This window comes from Rousettus aegyptiacus, unplaced genomic scaffold (genome assembly GCF_014176215.1).
Source record: "Rousettus aegyptiacus isolate mRouAeg1 unplaced genomic scaffold, mRouAeg1.p scaffold_m13_p_1, whole genome shotgun sequence".
In the NCBI taxonomy this organism is placed as follows: domain Eukaryota; kingdom Metazoa; phylum Chordata; class Mammalia; order Chiroptera; family Pteropodidae; genus Rousettus; species Rousettus aegyptiacus.
In genome coordinates, this window is record NW_023416284.1 from 36,390,091 (window position 1) to 36,404,985 (window position 14,895).

The window sequence follows — 14,895 nt, forward strand, 5'->3', positions numbered from 1 at the left end:
TTCCAGTAGCTTCCCTGAGTCTCCCAAGCTGTTAGGGTTCCCTCTCCTTAGTAACATGTGCCTGACGGCATTCTAGATGCTCTTTCATCCATGTCCAGCATTGAGCCCTGGGTTCCTGTGTCCTTTTCATTTTCTTCCCAGTATCTGGCACACAGGGCCTGGCAGTGTTTATGGATAAGTTAGTTGTACGAGTGCCCGATGCTTCTATATAATGCATCGTACTACGCCCATGACCACCTTTAATGATTTGAAATTAAGAACAGTCTCAGTTTGCAAAGTATAATTATCTTATTCAATGTGGGACCTCCCAGCCCCCCACTCTGATGGTGGCGAGTGTAGCTTTCTCAAGCAAGGCCTTTCTGTAAACAGTTCATATCATAAATAGGAGAACTGGCCTGCAAAGGCAAAAATCCCCTGAAACTCTATTTTCTGACTGTTTAGTCTCACAGAAAGCATTGAAGAGCTGCCAAATGCTGATGGCCCAATGCTAGAAGAAAAGAACCATGTATTTATGGCACTGACACCTCTGCCTGCTGTGCAATGTGCCTCCCCAAGCGTCAGTTCGTTGGCTAGCCACACCTGGTTGGTTCTTACTGATGGTCACAAGGAGTGGGGGAGGGCTGGGTGTGGGCTGAAGAGGAAGATCTGTAGCAGCAAACATCCCACAAAAGGGAAACCATTTGTGTAAACAAGGAAAGTAGGAGTGAGACTGAGACTCGTGGGGTGCAGCTAGAAACCCAGCTTGACCGGGGACATAATTTTTGCTGGGGACCACTTAGGAGACCTGACCTGAAAGCTCTGAGGGAGATGTCCGTCAGGCATCATTTTGAGTTTGGCCTCTTTAACCAAGCTTTGCGAAGGCATCGTGAAATGGTCGGGCTATCCAGAGGGAAGAACAGCAAAAGGCTCAGAAGACTCACTGCCCCCTAAAGGTGGACCTTGGTCACACCACCAGTATAAAGTACTAAAGGAATCACAGCGCCATTTCAAACCAGGCCATAGTCCCTTGATGCCCTTGTGCCCTATCCCCACCCCCACCTTTTTGTGTTACATGCAGAAAAATGTGAGACTCCAATTCTCTATTTTGGAAAAATTTATTTTATACCCTTAGAAGCTAAGAACTCTGCCACTCATGAACTAATTTAGAATTAAGATTCTCCCCTAGTTTATCTACTTCCTTTGGAAATTTTATAAACAAGATTTTGTACACAAGAGGTAGCAGAGGAAAATTCCAGCCTGCTTGTTCCAAGCTCAGAAGGGAACTGCACACACGTCGATGTTAGCTGGGAGGGCGGGGCAAGACAGGGTAAGTCTCTGATGACACGGTGCTCTAGGTCCTACGATTCTTCCTAGTTGTCAGTGACCGTGTGAGAGCTCCGCAAGTCGTGAGCACGATGCCTGCTGATAACTCCGGAAGTCATGGGCATGATGCCCGTTGGATGCTCATCTGTTTTCTTTCCCAGAACGCCTCTCATGCGCAGATTTGGCATCTACGGTAGGCCTTGCAAAGGGAGCTTCTTGAAAACACACAGCATTGAGTTGGTTGTGCAATTCCTACTTGATTTGTAGACCATTTTGAAAGATTTATAAAAACATCTTCATCCAAAAAACTGGCAGTAAAAACGACAACTCTTCCCAGGTAAGCCTGTCACAATTGTCACTTTGTTGTACTATATTAAAAAAAAGGTCATCAGCAGGTTTATAGACTGCAGCCATTGGAAATCAAGTGGTTACTGGCAAAGTGAGAGGGATGTCACTGCAGCAACAATGTAAGCAAAATTAACCAGAGCGTGTAACACACAATAGTGACAGTGATCCAGATGGAGCTGTACAGTGAGGACAGCAGGTGCTGGGGTGTGGAAGGCATTGTTTCCATAGGAAATAAGGGGCTAGAAGTGGCAATTTCACTCCTGAATTTGGGCTCCTGAGTGCAGTTGCCAGCGATGATATCCCAACACATCTCATCACCGGCATTTCAATGTCATGTCCCACACAATCTTTTTGTGAGGATGGTGGTGGAGAGAAGGGCGAGGGCGGGGTAGAGATAAACAGTAGGAGTATTCACATACTCAAAATCAATTTTAAAACATCACATTCAAAATTGCAAGAACATCAGGACCATATAAAATTTGCCAACTGCCTCTGATCATTTCTGAGGGCACAGTCCTGCTCTCACATCCCCCACCCCTCCCCCAGCTACTCAGTGTCTGACAAAAGCCAGCACAGCCTGCAGAAGTCACATTGGTGACACAATGAAGCCCAGCCGCACAGTAACTTCCACCTGCAACAGTGAGATGACTGGGTTGTTGAAAGCGCACCACAATGAAGAGCTGACTGTGCTGTCATGTGTCCACATAATGCAGAAGCCACCAAAAAGGCACTTGGGGCTGGCCGCACCTCTTTGACTTGACGAATCCGACAGTGGCAACCTGGCACTTCCTAAGGCTCCCCTAGTTCTGCGCATGGTGAGTTGAAAATAACGTACAAATGTAACTAAAGGCAAAACAGGGTTGAAAACTGTGTAGCAACTCAAAATACAAAATGTACAAAATACATAAAATACGTTGGCATTTCCCTTACTCTTCCTGAAAAAAAGGGGAGCTGGTATCTAACCTGAAATGAGTGAATGGTGTTATACTGACTTGAGACTTACAATGAAATGGATGTTCACTTGCTTTCTAGTTATTTCTGGGAAAACAAATCCTGTCTCTAACTTTTCAGTGTTAATTACTCACGTTGAGAAGAAACAAAGTCTCACATTCCTTGTCTGTAATACTAGAAACTCACAAAGCAGTGTCTCCCAACTCAAATATTTAACTTCATATACAACCAGTACCAAAGGTTTCAGTAATTACGTTTTAAGCAAAAGCAAATGATTGCAGATCACATGATTTAAGACTACAGTTTATTCAATATGTCTCCAAGCATTAAAAAGATGATTTTATGAAGTCAAACTCAATAAAATTACATCTTAAAGTGCTTTTTATTTTGCCATTTTTAAAATTTGTTTTGGGAACAACTCTTAATTTCTTTAGTGAATGATGTTAAAGAATGCACCCTGTACTTCTGGAGAACATGACACATATATATATATATATATTTATTGCTCTTTTCAATCTGTTATATCAGAAAAAAATATCTTAAAGAGCTTAATAATTCCCCTATTTTTGATCTTGGTAATATTTCATCAAGATCCAAGTTTATGCCCAGGGCTCTCATCCAGACCCATCTGGAATTCTGTACAAATGAGGAGACATATTAAATACAAAGGTCTGTGTAAACTGAATTCTTTACTATTTTACAATGAAAACGAATGTTATCACATATCTTTACATCATTTTAAATTGGATATCCCTAATCAATGTTACTGCAAGATTAAAAATTTGCCCCCACATATCTAAAGGCGGCTTGTTTTTTTTTTTTTTTTTTTTTTTAAATATAAAAACCAAAGGAATTTCTTTTGTAGCATCATAGAGAAAGCAATAACTTTACCCTCACTCACTCTTGTATGTTCAGGTAACAAAAAAGTCTGCCACCAGCTTGATTTCATAAAATCTCCAGAGAAATGTGAATCCACATATGGATCAGGCCCTGGGACTCTGATCCACAGGCCAGAGTTCTCCCACTGCCAACAGCTTCCAAACCTTCTGGCCAAACAGTGCTTCCTTTGAAAATGCACATGTCTCCAGAGCGAAGGCAGGCTCTTCCAGTCTAACCTCCAGGCTCTTATAAGGGTTCAAGGATGAAATTCTGATTTCAGATAGGTGCTGAGCATCCAGTAACTGTGACTTGACTCCTCATCCTGTGCTGAGCACGTTCCTCTAGGGATCAACGTCATCAAGGTCACTTCTTAACTCGCCAATCATCATGGGCGATTCTGAACCCTTTGAGAAAGGAAAGGAAGTTATCATATGTAATAAAGTTAGAGAAAAAGGTTTTTCTATGCTAACTGACTTATTTGTATTCTGTAGTTTAAATATGTCTTCATTTAACAACTTGATGTTTACTGAAGGGTAATAAAATATAACAACTTGTATTTGACAATTCCTAATTATGCAAAACTTTGATTTCTGTGTTCTCACAAAGTCACAGCGTTACCATGCAACGAGGCAGTTCTTAGAACTCTGGGGAGCACTGTGATACAGCGGAGGGAGTCGCTGGCTGTCCGGACATCCGCTCTGCGTAGGAAACTGCACTGCACTGCCCAAGACGGCTCTGGGTCCTTCCTGAGTCTGAATTCTGCCTCTGTCACCAACTGTGTGGCCTTTGTTTTATACCAAAGTTTTGAATGCCTACCATGTGTCTTGGGGCTGATCTAGCTAGGGTGGCAGTGGGGAGGAAAAATCTCTGCCAAGTGACACTGAGTGGGAGCGAGACAGGGCTGAGTGGGATGGGCCTGAGGTGGAAGGAACGGAGTATATTTGATAAACCAAAGGTCACTGTATCCAGAACTCAGAAAATGGGGCGGAGGGGGAGGTATGTGGGGCCAAATCAAGCAGGACTGCATAGAGGATTCTGGCCTTTACTCTTAACAACAATGGAAAGCCATTGAAAGATTTAAGCAAACAGAGGGAGATTCTTACAGACATCCAGAGATGAAGGTGCTTATGATGATGACACAGATGGATGAGAGATGCTTAAAAGGTCAATCTGCAAGGATGTGTGAAACGTATGTGGAAGCTCTCCAGGATGACAGCCTGTACACAAGGGTGCTATTTGTGAGAAATGGAACACTGAGGAAAGACTAGCCTGGGGTGGGGCGGGGCTGGGCATGTTAGGTGTGAGGTGTCTTTGAGACGTATCAGGTGGAGACACCAGGAAGACAGCAGTATGTTTGTGCATGGCACTCTGAAGAATCAAGGCCAGGCTGTGGGCAGGAGGACACACGATAGAGACGGAGGAACATTTACTGGTGGCCCAGTTAAGAGGCTTAACTGATGGATAGGAGACTGAGAAAGCACAGACAAGGCTGGAAGAACTATGAGACCATGGTGTCATGAAAGCCCTAGGAACAGAGTGTTTCGAAAAGGAAGGAGTGGCCAGTAGTGTCGGATGCTGCTGAGTGGTCAGCTCAGATGAGGACTGAAAATGTAGGCTGCTTGTTGCCCCAGCTTCTGAGATGGAGAGGAGAGAGGGAGGGAGTCAGCCTGGAAGAAGATGAAGAACGAGCAAGAGAGAAGAAACTGAAGATAGTTAAGTTCTGACAATTCTTTGGAGAAGTTAGGCTATGAAGAAGAGGAAACAGGGCAGAGATTAGAGGGAAGAAAAGAGTGTTTTTAAAAGATGGAAGAGAAGTGAGCATGTTCAAACACTCCTGAGAGGGATCTGTAGCGAGGGAGAGGTTCAGGATCCAAAGAGAGACAGAGAGAGATAAAAAGATAGAATGTAGGGTTTCTGACAAGATGGTGAGGGGTGTTTGCATAGGGGAGGCTCCCTGTAACAGGAGACACGAGGACAGTGGGCTCGCAGGGGCTGTAAGCCTGGGAGCCAGCAGGTGCAGGAGCTCTTGTCTGATAGCTTTTATTTTCTCTGCAAATAATGTAGGTGAGCCTCAGTTCCCTTTCTGTAAAATCAGGGTAAGAGTGATTTCACAAGGTTATCAGGATTTAAAAGGTTTTAAAAAAAGTCACATACAATATCAACCAGATTCATTTAATGAGGCCTCTACCATGCACTGTGACAGAGCTACAGAGAAGGCCACCCTTACAGAGGTTATAGACTAGAGAGGAGACACACATACACCATTACCCTCGCATCTGCTTCATTATTTTGCACATAGTAGGTGTTCAATAATTATTTCATTCTCTTTTCTACTACAGTGATTAGTATTGAAAATGTTCCCTTTTTTTATAGGTAAGCGTAAAACTATTCTTGTAGGTTTCAAGTAGGTAGGTTTCGATGGCATGAGGTCCTCCTTCCTTTCAAGGGTCCAGGTTTCCAGGAAGGATGGTGAAAACAATAGCTGGAGGGAGTGATTTTTCTTAACCTGGCAGAATGAAGCGAATGAGCTGGAACGAATGCAGCTATAGCCTGGCTTTGTCAGGACTGGTTAGAACAGCCAGCCACAGGCTGAGGTCACAGCCTTGCATGAATTTTACACTGCAGCACTGTTCCACTTTGTAAGCATATTGTTAGTGAGACCTGAACAGCGATCACACTGGAGGGCGGAGCTGGTGTCTCCTTTTTTTCTTGATTATGAAAATTCTTTTCGGAACACTTTAGAGCAAGTGCTGTCCTTTCATACAGGGATATGCCCTACAGTTATACCTGTTGTAAATGCCTCTCGCCATTCTCATTTGCAGGACTGCTCTCCGATCCATTACTGCTTCCTGATTGCTCTTTTTCATTCAGCAAAGCTGTGGCATATGCTAAAGTATCCTGCGGGAGATTTAAACAAGAGAAGAAAAAGTTAGGGAGTGGCAGTGGCAGCAGCACTGCCAAGAAAGACTACCCTTTACTTGACCGGTGGAGGCACCAGGAGCCTCCCTGAGCCTCTGTGGTATGTGGGGGCCACACTGCTTTTCTTCTAGGCAAATAAATAATTTGCAAACTCTACACCAACTTGTTTTCTTTTCATAGAAATTCAACGGCTTCTTTTGTTCTTTCTCATTTTCAACCTATACCTCTCTTCTTAGAGGTTACAGTTTCCAAAACGTGTGCTAAAAATCCTACCTAAGGGATTTTAAGTCACATGAAGCCAAAAGACAACCCTCACCTGAGCTGAAATTGTTCGCTGAAAGGTTTTTCCAGTTGATGTTTCATTAGAGACGTTACTCTGCGGTGTCCAATAATGTTCTGACATCTAAGATGAAAGGTCAAAAACGCCATCAAGGATGACAAATAAGCCCACGAGTCCACTATTTCTACTATTAGGTAGCAGAGTATAAAAGCATCTAAACCAGCATATAAATCTACCCAGACCTTCTATCACATCGGGAGATTCTGTCCTGGAATATTTCACTTCCACTCTTGGGAGCTCAGTAAAACGCTACTTTTTATATATAATCATCCCTAACTTTTTCACCTATAAAGTTAAGACATACGTATTATGGAACAAACTTAATGCATGAAGTATCAACTGCACCAAAAAAAAAAAAAAAAAAAAAAAAAGCCTGAGGTCTGAAAATACTTTGAGGCAGGTCTCAAATTAAGTTTAAGAGATCTCTCCTAATAAGACATGCTGCGATTGATTTCTATATTATAGCCAGAAAAGTTCAAAATGCAATCACCTTCTTCTGAAGCCACTGTACAGCCCAACTCCAGTGGTGGGAATTCTCCTTGAAGTACTCTTTAGCAGCAGGACACCTGGCGATTGGAGATTTAAATTAACCAAACACTTTCTTTGAAAATATACTCGTTTAATCTATAGCACCTATTTATTCTGAAACACAAAAGCTGTTTTCATTAAATTTCAGTTGTCTTTATATTGAATTTTTTTGTTTGTTTGTTTAGGTACATTCACATGTTTAAACTTCAAAAGGCAGTAAAAGGTAAATACATAATGAAAAGTCTCTTATCTATCTCTAATTCATCTATTTAGATTTATTTAAAATTCAAAGCAGAAAAATCGAAAATCAAAAAGCCCAACACATTGTACATTTAATAAATGATCTCTTGATAGAATCAAACTAGTCTTTAATTTTTGTGATTTGAGTAAGAATGATATTATTTTTAAACATGGTCTCAGAGCCCCTCTTTCTTTCCATTTCTTTTTGCTTATCGGAAAGCTGTCCTTCACATTTGAAGATGGTGATATTGCCACTAGTGTGTTATAAAAAGGATGTGTGAAAGATATGGAAGTACACATAAAAACACTGATATCTGAACTGTGCGTGTGCTGGCAGACCTACTATGTGGCCCCAATACTACTTGAAAATGCCACTCTTAGGCAGTACTTATGATAACATGTGCCAATATCAAGTCTAATTAATGAACCACAATTGCAGCACGATGATCTCCATCTGTGTCCACAATGCTATGTCATCTGGAAAACTTATGTTCATGTATTATTTCAGTGGGGTTCTCACTTATTTCTGCTTGGATACTCAAATACAGATTAAGCCCAACAGATTTCTCATTCTTATTTTGGTACAAGTCCAAGGATGGCAATACTCATGCCTAATAATCAGCAAATATCTGGAGAAGAATAAAGTAAGCTATAAAGAAGGCTTGGTGCAAGACTCAGAGATGGCAGTGTAGTTTGCTTAATACCCTGGGTTATCATGTGGGCACTCTGATCTTTTGTTTGTCCACGTACTAAGCAGGGGCATTACAGTAGCAAACCACTAAGGTTCCTTCTAACAATGAGAATCTTTGCTTTCCAAGTAACTATCAACAGAAGAATAGATAAGCAAAATATGGTATATCCCTATAGGATAAACCTCTACTTGAAGTCAATCAGCCTATGCTGTCACTTATAACAATGATCCCCAATGTTTTTGGCACCAGGGACCGGTGCTCCTATGAGAATCTGATGCCTGATGATCTGAGGTGGAGCTGAGGCAGTGATGCTGGTGCTGGGAAGTGGCTGAAAATATAGATAAAGCTTTGCTCGCTGGCCCACTGCTCACCTCTTGCTATGTAGCTCAGTTCCTAACAGGCCATAGACCAGTACCAGGTATTGGGGACCCCTGATTAGACCTGTGATACGGGGCTAATAACAGTACCTAACTTCGTATAGCTGTTGCTCAGATTAATGAGAATACAGGTAAAGTACTCAGCACAGTGCTTAGGTTCATAAAGTAGCTGTAACATGATTTTATCTCTTGAGCGACTCTTCTGAAAGCGGGGACCTAGAACCTGACAGAGTTGGCAGTTAAGTTACATTAATGAAAGGTATCTTGAGTGAAGGTTCATGAACTCTTGCTGTTAAGGTCCTCAAATCTGCCTTGATTCCTGTCCTTCCTGCATAACGCCTGGTGGTTTAGCCTTTTTTCTTGGATTTCCTAAGATCTGCTACTCTTTGAATACTTCCACTTCACATCTCTTTGTGATCATTTGAATAGGCTTCTATATCATCCAAGCAAGCATGCCCTGACTAAGTCAGACTCTTTAGGTACTAAAACAAGGCAGTTTTTTTTCTGGTCATATTTGACTTGTAACTAAAAAAATCCCCATTTCCTCCTTGCATTTTGAGTCAATACTTACTTTTGAGCAAGAGTTACAAGAAATTTGACACACTGGTAGCAGCGACTGCTGTCCACATGATTACTGTGGTGCATCAGAGCTGAAGGGAGACAAGAGAGAATTTTACTACTAAAGCATTAAACTGAAAGTGGGTCTAAGTAATAAGAGCTCTCTTGTTCCGAAAATTTACAACAAACTACTTCGATAAGCAGACAAGGAACTTAATTAAAGCACGGTGGTGCTGACTCTATAGGATCCCCCAAATTCTAACAGGTAGAAACACTAAATAGTATTCGAGAAACATATGTGGTGGTGAAGTGTGACTTTTAGGAGAACTGAAAAGAACTAAGATTTATACTGGCTGATAATTCATCCAGAGACCTCCAAATTTTTCTATCCACCATGCCCAGTGACAGAAGAACAGTTATAACACTTTTATTTTTAGTTTGGTAAATGAAAATCTATGCTATTAGCTCAGTTCAACAAATATTTCCTGTTCTGGGCTTTGAGGATTTAAAGGTAAATAATGCCTGGCCCCTGCTCTTGAGAAATAAATGTATAATCTGTAAGTTCCAGAGAGACTGGGTGCTGCTCTGAGGATAGTACACTGTTCCAAGGGGCAGCCCAGAATGTTATAGCTACAGAACTTTTTAGCTTAAACATCTTTTCTGCAAAAAAAGGAGGTCCTAAATCTTCTCTTAATATAGAGCAAAATCTAAAATGATTCAGATTAAGTGGAAATACAGGTACAAAGTGGGAGGTGGATGAGAGTATTTTTAACCAAACATTTTCAAAGAAATTGCTCACTGAAACCACTTTAGCCTTCTGAAAAAGAAAGCTCTGCCAAAAACCTATTATGAGTAGACAATAGAAATTTGTGTTTATACCACAGGCAAAACAAACAAACAACTACATTAATAAATTAAATTAAATTAAATGAAAAAAAAATCACATTTCATGAGCTTGACAGTATCATGAGTCTGAGGTTTTAGTTTTTTCCTCCCCAGTGGCTACATGAGCGAGAATGAGAGATTTCCCACGCTTGTCAAAAAAAATTGCAGCACCTCGAATCTTATCTGACTCAGTAAAGGGACCCCAAGCTGTACTGTACTGACTAAAAGTACGAGAGTGTCCAGGGCGATTAGGTCCTCGTGTTTTAATTCTCATGACTAGAATGAGGGAGCCCGAGGGTCCTCACCAGGCTTCTGCTGGACTACTCACTAACCTAGGACAGGGCAGACCTGTCGGAGACTGAGTAAAATGACAGCTGTCTGCACATTCACTATAGACGTTTCCTAACAAGGCCGGGCATACTTGCCTAGTAAGCCGTTTTCTGTCTCAAATACAAATTTGACTCTCTCTACTTGTATAGGATCTTCGATGACCTGTGAGAGGAAGGAAAGAAAGGTTAGTAAATGAAAGAGGGAACTTGTGTTATAGCCGCTGGTACTTTTTTTTTTTTTAGTAATTCAAGAGATTAATTTAGTTTATAATTTAACAAAAGCCAATACAAATAAATACAATGCTACTGTCATATAGCTCAACAATATCTTAAATTTTAAACTAAAGATGAAAAGCTACTAAGAAATATCTGAAGAGCCATTCATTTCCTATTGATGTGTTCTTACTCACAACACCTACAGTTCTCTGTGGATTATAAAGACATATATTTCATGATCCCAAGGATAAGAGGTCTAACTTGTTTACCAAAAACATGTCAAAGTTTTGCTATAATACAGGCTCTACATGTTGATGGGGAGGTTTATGCCATGCCACATAAAGCTGGATCTGTGCCTTACTCTCGATATATTTCTAGTGCCTGGTACCCAACTGTGCCCAGTACAGTAAACAGAAGGTCTGTTGAGCCGGTGAACAATACGCAACCCTATTCCTGAGGAACGACAACCTTCCAAAGTCTCTAAAATCACTAGGACCAAAGGAGATAAGAGACGAGGGAAAGCTAGGATTTTAATAAATGGCATCAATGGTATATTTCCTTATTCAAAAGTATTTATTAAAAGCCAACCCTTTTCCCAGGGGCCTGAGTGACTTAAAAAAAAAAAATGCCCATCCTTTGCCAAGGTGGGGATCTGAAGGGAACCTAGACCCTCCCTCCCTCTCTTTAAGGAGCCCCTGGGCTAGTCTCTCTCATAAGCTCATAAATAGTCACCAAATTCTATTGATTCTCTTTCCAAAATACCTCTTGATCTGTCCCTTGCCCCCTGCTACCCTCTCTCTCATCAGTATAGGTCTTGTTATTTAACACTCAGACTACTGCCATAGACTTCTATACGGCCTTCCAATTCCAACCTTGTTTCCTTCTTTAGTGCCTCCTCTAAGACCACAGCCTGGAAAATCTTTCAAAGACATAAATCAGGTCACATAACTCTCCTACTTAAAACCTTTGCATGGTTCCCCAGCACTGATAGCAGAGTTTACAAAACAATTTGGGCCAAATAAAACAGGCCTATAGATAGAACCTTGGCACCAGGCACCAGTGTGCAGCAACTGGCTTACAGGAAAAAGTCCTCATACACTGGCACCAGAAATCTTTCAGGATCTGGATGGGCTTCTTTCCCCAAACCCTACTCAGTTCCCACTCCTTCTAGTCATACCACTTACAGTTCACTGAGAAACCAGGTGGAAAGCATGGACTAGGGGCCAAGTTGCTTGGCTCAGATACTGGCTTTGGGCAAATCACTCCATCCCTCTAAGTTCCAGTTTCTAATGTGATACTGTATTTCACTGATTATAACTGAAATTTCCCCCCTGCTTTTTATATTTCCAAAACTGAGATGCATCCTACCACCAATTACATTTTAGTTTCACAGCTTATAAATATTTTTAGTGTACACCGACAATCAACCAATCAACAGTACCTTGGATTTAAACTATCTGCAGAGCTGGGAAGTTACCTGATGGTTACTGTGAGATTTAAATAGGATATCTGTACTTAGCATAGTTTCCTATCCACAGCAGGGCCATCCACTGCTCCTTTGCTCTCTGCACTACAATTGCCTGTGCACTTGTGTACTCCCTCCCTCACTTAACTGTGAGCCCCCAAGAGGTGTTTACTTTTGCTCCCCTCTAAATCAGTAATGCACAAAAAATGAATGATATGAAGAAGACTCAGTAAGTGTGGACCAAACGAATGGAAAAACACTATAAGGTCACACGACTTTTTATTTATAAACAATGCTGACTAATACATACCTAAATACAAGTGAATCAGAACACTTATGACTTACCAATATCTCGTGAAGTAGCTGAAATGTATTCTTTAACTCATGGGGTGGAGCTGTTTCTAGTTGATTCTGAAATATTTTTTAAAAGCATAAAAATTCTAGTTAAGTCTTCAGTGGAAACCATGTTGGAGTGTCAATGTGGAATCCCACAATGTTGGATTCAAGTCCTACTTCTACCACTATCTGGCTGACCTTGGGCAAGTCAGTTCCTCTTTTTCGGTCTCAGTTTCCCCAGTGCTAAATCTAGGGACTGAAACATACAACCTCTGTAGTTCTCTCACCTGTAAACAACTTTGTGCTACTTTACTATGAAATTAGGAAGGAGAGAGGAGCAAAGGCAGAAAGAAAAGAATTTTAAGTTACTAAGTAGTAACATATTTATATTTCATTTATACATATTCTATTTTGTTTTCCAGAATATGCTGGGATAGCTACGAGAATGCCAAAGAGAATACTCTAAGTATACTATGAGTAAAGTATAGAAGAAAAGTTATAAAATAGAGAAATCTACTAAGACATACTAAGTGAAGAAAGCAAGGTTCTGAAAACTCACGTTGCTTTATGCATTTTAATAATCTTATACATTTATGAACTAAAACAGAACTAAAACGGACACTGCATTACAATACCATACTTCCCAGGTGTCAGGTCTGGTACTAAGGAAGCCGTTCACATACCACACACACCTCACTGAATCTTCACAATCTGTGAAGTCGTATTTCTGCCCATTTTGCAGAGGAAGAAACTGAATGAGGTCATATATTTACTAAAGAGTAAGGAGAGAAACTCAATCCCCTCTGATATAGGTCTATACAGAAAAGGCTCAGAACAAAACACATTTTAATAAGAGCCTGAAAACATAATCCACTAACCACATGCTGCTTGTTAGCACTACGTGTATTACTATTACAAGTCCTAGTGCAGGTAAGGGGGTGTGGCAGAAATTCTGTGGACAGAAACTAATATATATGGTGCAAACTTACAGAAAGAGGCCTGGGAGGCAACACAACACAATGTGACAGCTTTGGTTCCTGAGGCAGGGTCGAGAGGGGACAAGACTGGTCGGTGTTGGTCAAAGAAGACTTTGGTCTTATTTGTATGTCTTAATTTTTCACACAGAGAATGCAGTCAGGTAGTACCCATGTAATTAAAAATTAAAGATTAAAGTCGAAGAAAAATAGTAATGTGTAGGCTTAAAGGATTTTCTGGTAGCCCCTGAAGCGGCAGTGAACAATATGTTTAAGAGCACAGCCCTGAACCCAGACTGCCAACATTCAAATTCCCACTCTGCCACTTACTAGTTGTGTGACCCTGGGCAAGTTAATTAGTTCGTGCCTCAGTTTCTTCAACTATAAAATGGTGGTGATAATAGTATCTACCTCACAGGACTACTTGAGAATAAGTGACCTAAATATGTAATATGCCTGGACCAGTGCTTGGCAACCAGTAAGTGCCAAGTAGTAGTAATTACTGTATTGATCAGAGCTTTATAATGAACTATATTACTATTTCACAGAAGGGGAGAAAAACCTAATTTTGACTTTAAGATGTTGCCTGGGGGAGAGGGATATTCTACAATTGGAAAACATTTTACATAATAATGGTGACCAGAGCATTATTAGCTATAAAATATTATTCTTAATAGTAAAAATTAAACCAAATGTAAATGTGCATCACCATGAAAAGAAGGGATAGGTAAACATAGTACATGAGATGATGAAATGTTACCCTCGCAGATAACTTTTAATGAAATGGGAAATACTGATAATGTCAAGTAAAAAAAGGACAAAATCATAAAGATAATAAAATCCTTATTATGTTAAAATACATGCATAGAAAGTAAAAAGGAAAAAGATGTTCACGGTGATTATCAATGAATGATGGGAGTTTGAGCTCTTTCTTTACTCATTTTTTAAAAAGAAATAAGCCTATATTACTTTTATGATTAGGAAAAACATTAAGGTTAGTAAAAGAAGCATATTAAGGGGAGCAAAGGATTGCTTTCCTAGAGTCTCAAAGCTATCAGGCTCTCAGGGTTAATTGAAGCCCTACCTTAATGAAATGCAGCATAGTGAAGGAAAAACGTTCATTACAGAAGCAGCAGTACACCACCATCTCAATGAGTGCCAGGAGTGAGCCGGTCAGCTCCCGCAGAGCAAACATCACCTAGTGGGAGGGTATGAAGGAGTAAGAGTTTTTCAAGTCAGTTAATTGTTGACAGATAATTTCTGGTTTCAACTGAAATTTACTTAGATTTAATACCATCAACATTGCCTCAAAATAGGGTTTCTTAACTGCTAGATGTCTAAGGATAAACTTCAGGGCATCTAAGTCTGTTGGAAATTTAACACGATTTTGTTCAAATGTGCACCTTTTTCTTGGGAGTAACTTTCATCATACTTTCAAAGGTAAATGCTCCCCCACTAAAATAATTACTGATAGATCCAAAAAACACAAAATAGAAAGCTTAAAAAAGGATATGTATAGCACAGCACTGTTGATGCACTTAAAAAACCAGTATGAT

The 14,895-nt window shown here is 40.5% G+C and overlaps 1 protein-coding gene across 4 annotated transcripts in view; it reads right to left on the reverse strand.

Annotated features, from left to right (window-relative positions):
- Positions 1-1,078: 1,078 nt before the first annotated feature.
- Positions 1,079-14,895, reverse strand: part of USP24 (ubiquitin specific peptidase 24) — a 121,260-nt gene continuing 107,443 nt past the window's right edge. For all 4 annotated transcript variants that reach the window (XM_016120293.2, XM_016120292.2, XM_016120291.2 and 1 more), the window contains exons 61-68: positions 14,424-14,537; positions 12,375-12,440; positions 10,445-10,511; positions 9,148-9,226; positions 7,230-7,305; positions 6,716-6,802; positions 6,268-6,378; positions 1,079-3,884 (exon numbers count right to left, since the gene is read on the reverse strand). In XM_016120293.2, the coding sequence (XP_015975779.2) occupies positions 3,822-3,884; positions 6,268-6,378; positions 6,716-6,802; positions 7,230-7,305; positions 9,148-9,226; positions 10,445-10,511; positions 12,375-12,440; positions 14,424-14,537 (663 nt within the window). In that variant the 3' untranslated portion in view covers positions 1,079-3,821. The remainder of the gene's footprint in view (positions 3,885-6,267; positions 6,379-6,715; positions 6,803-7,229; positions 7,306-9,147; positions 9,227-10,444; positions 10,512-12,374; positions 12,441-14,423; positions 14,538-14,895) is intronic.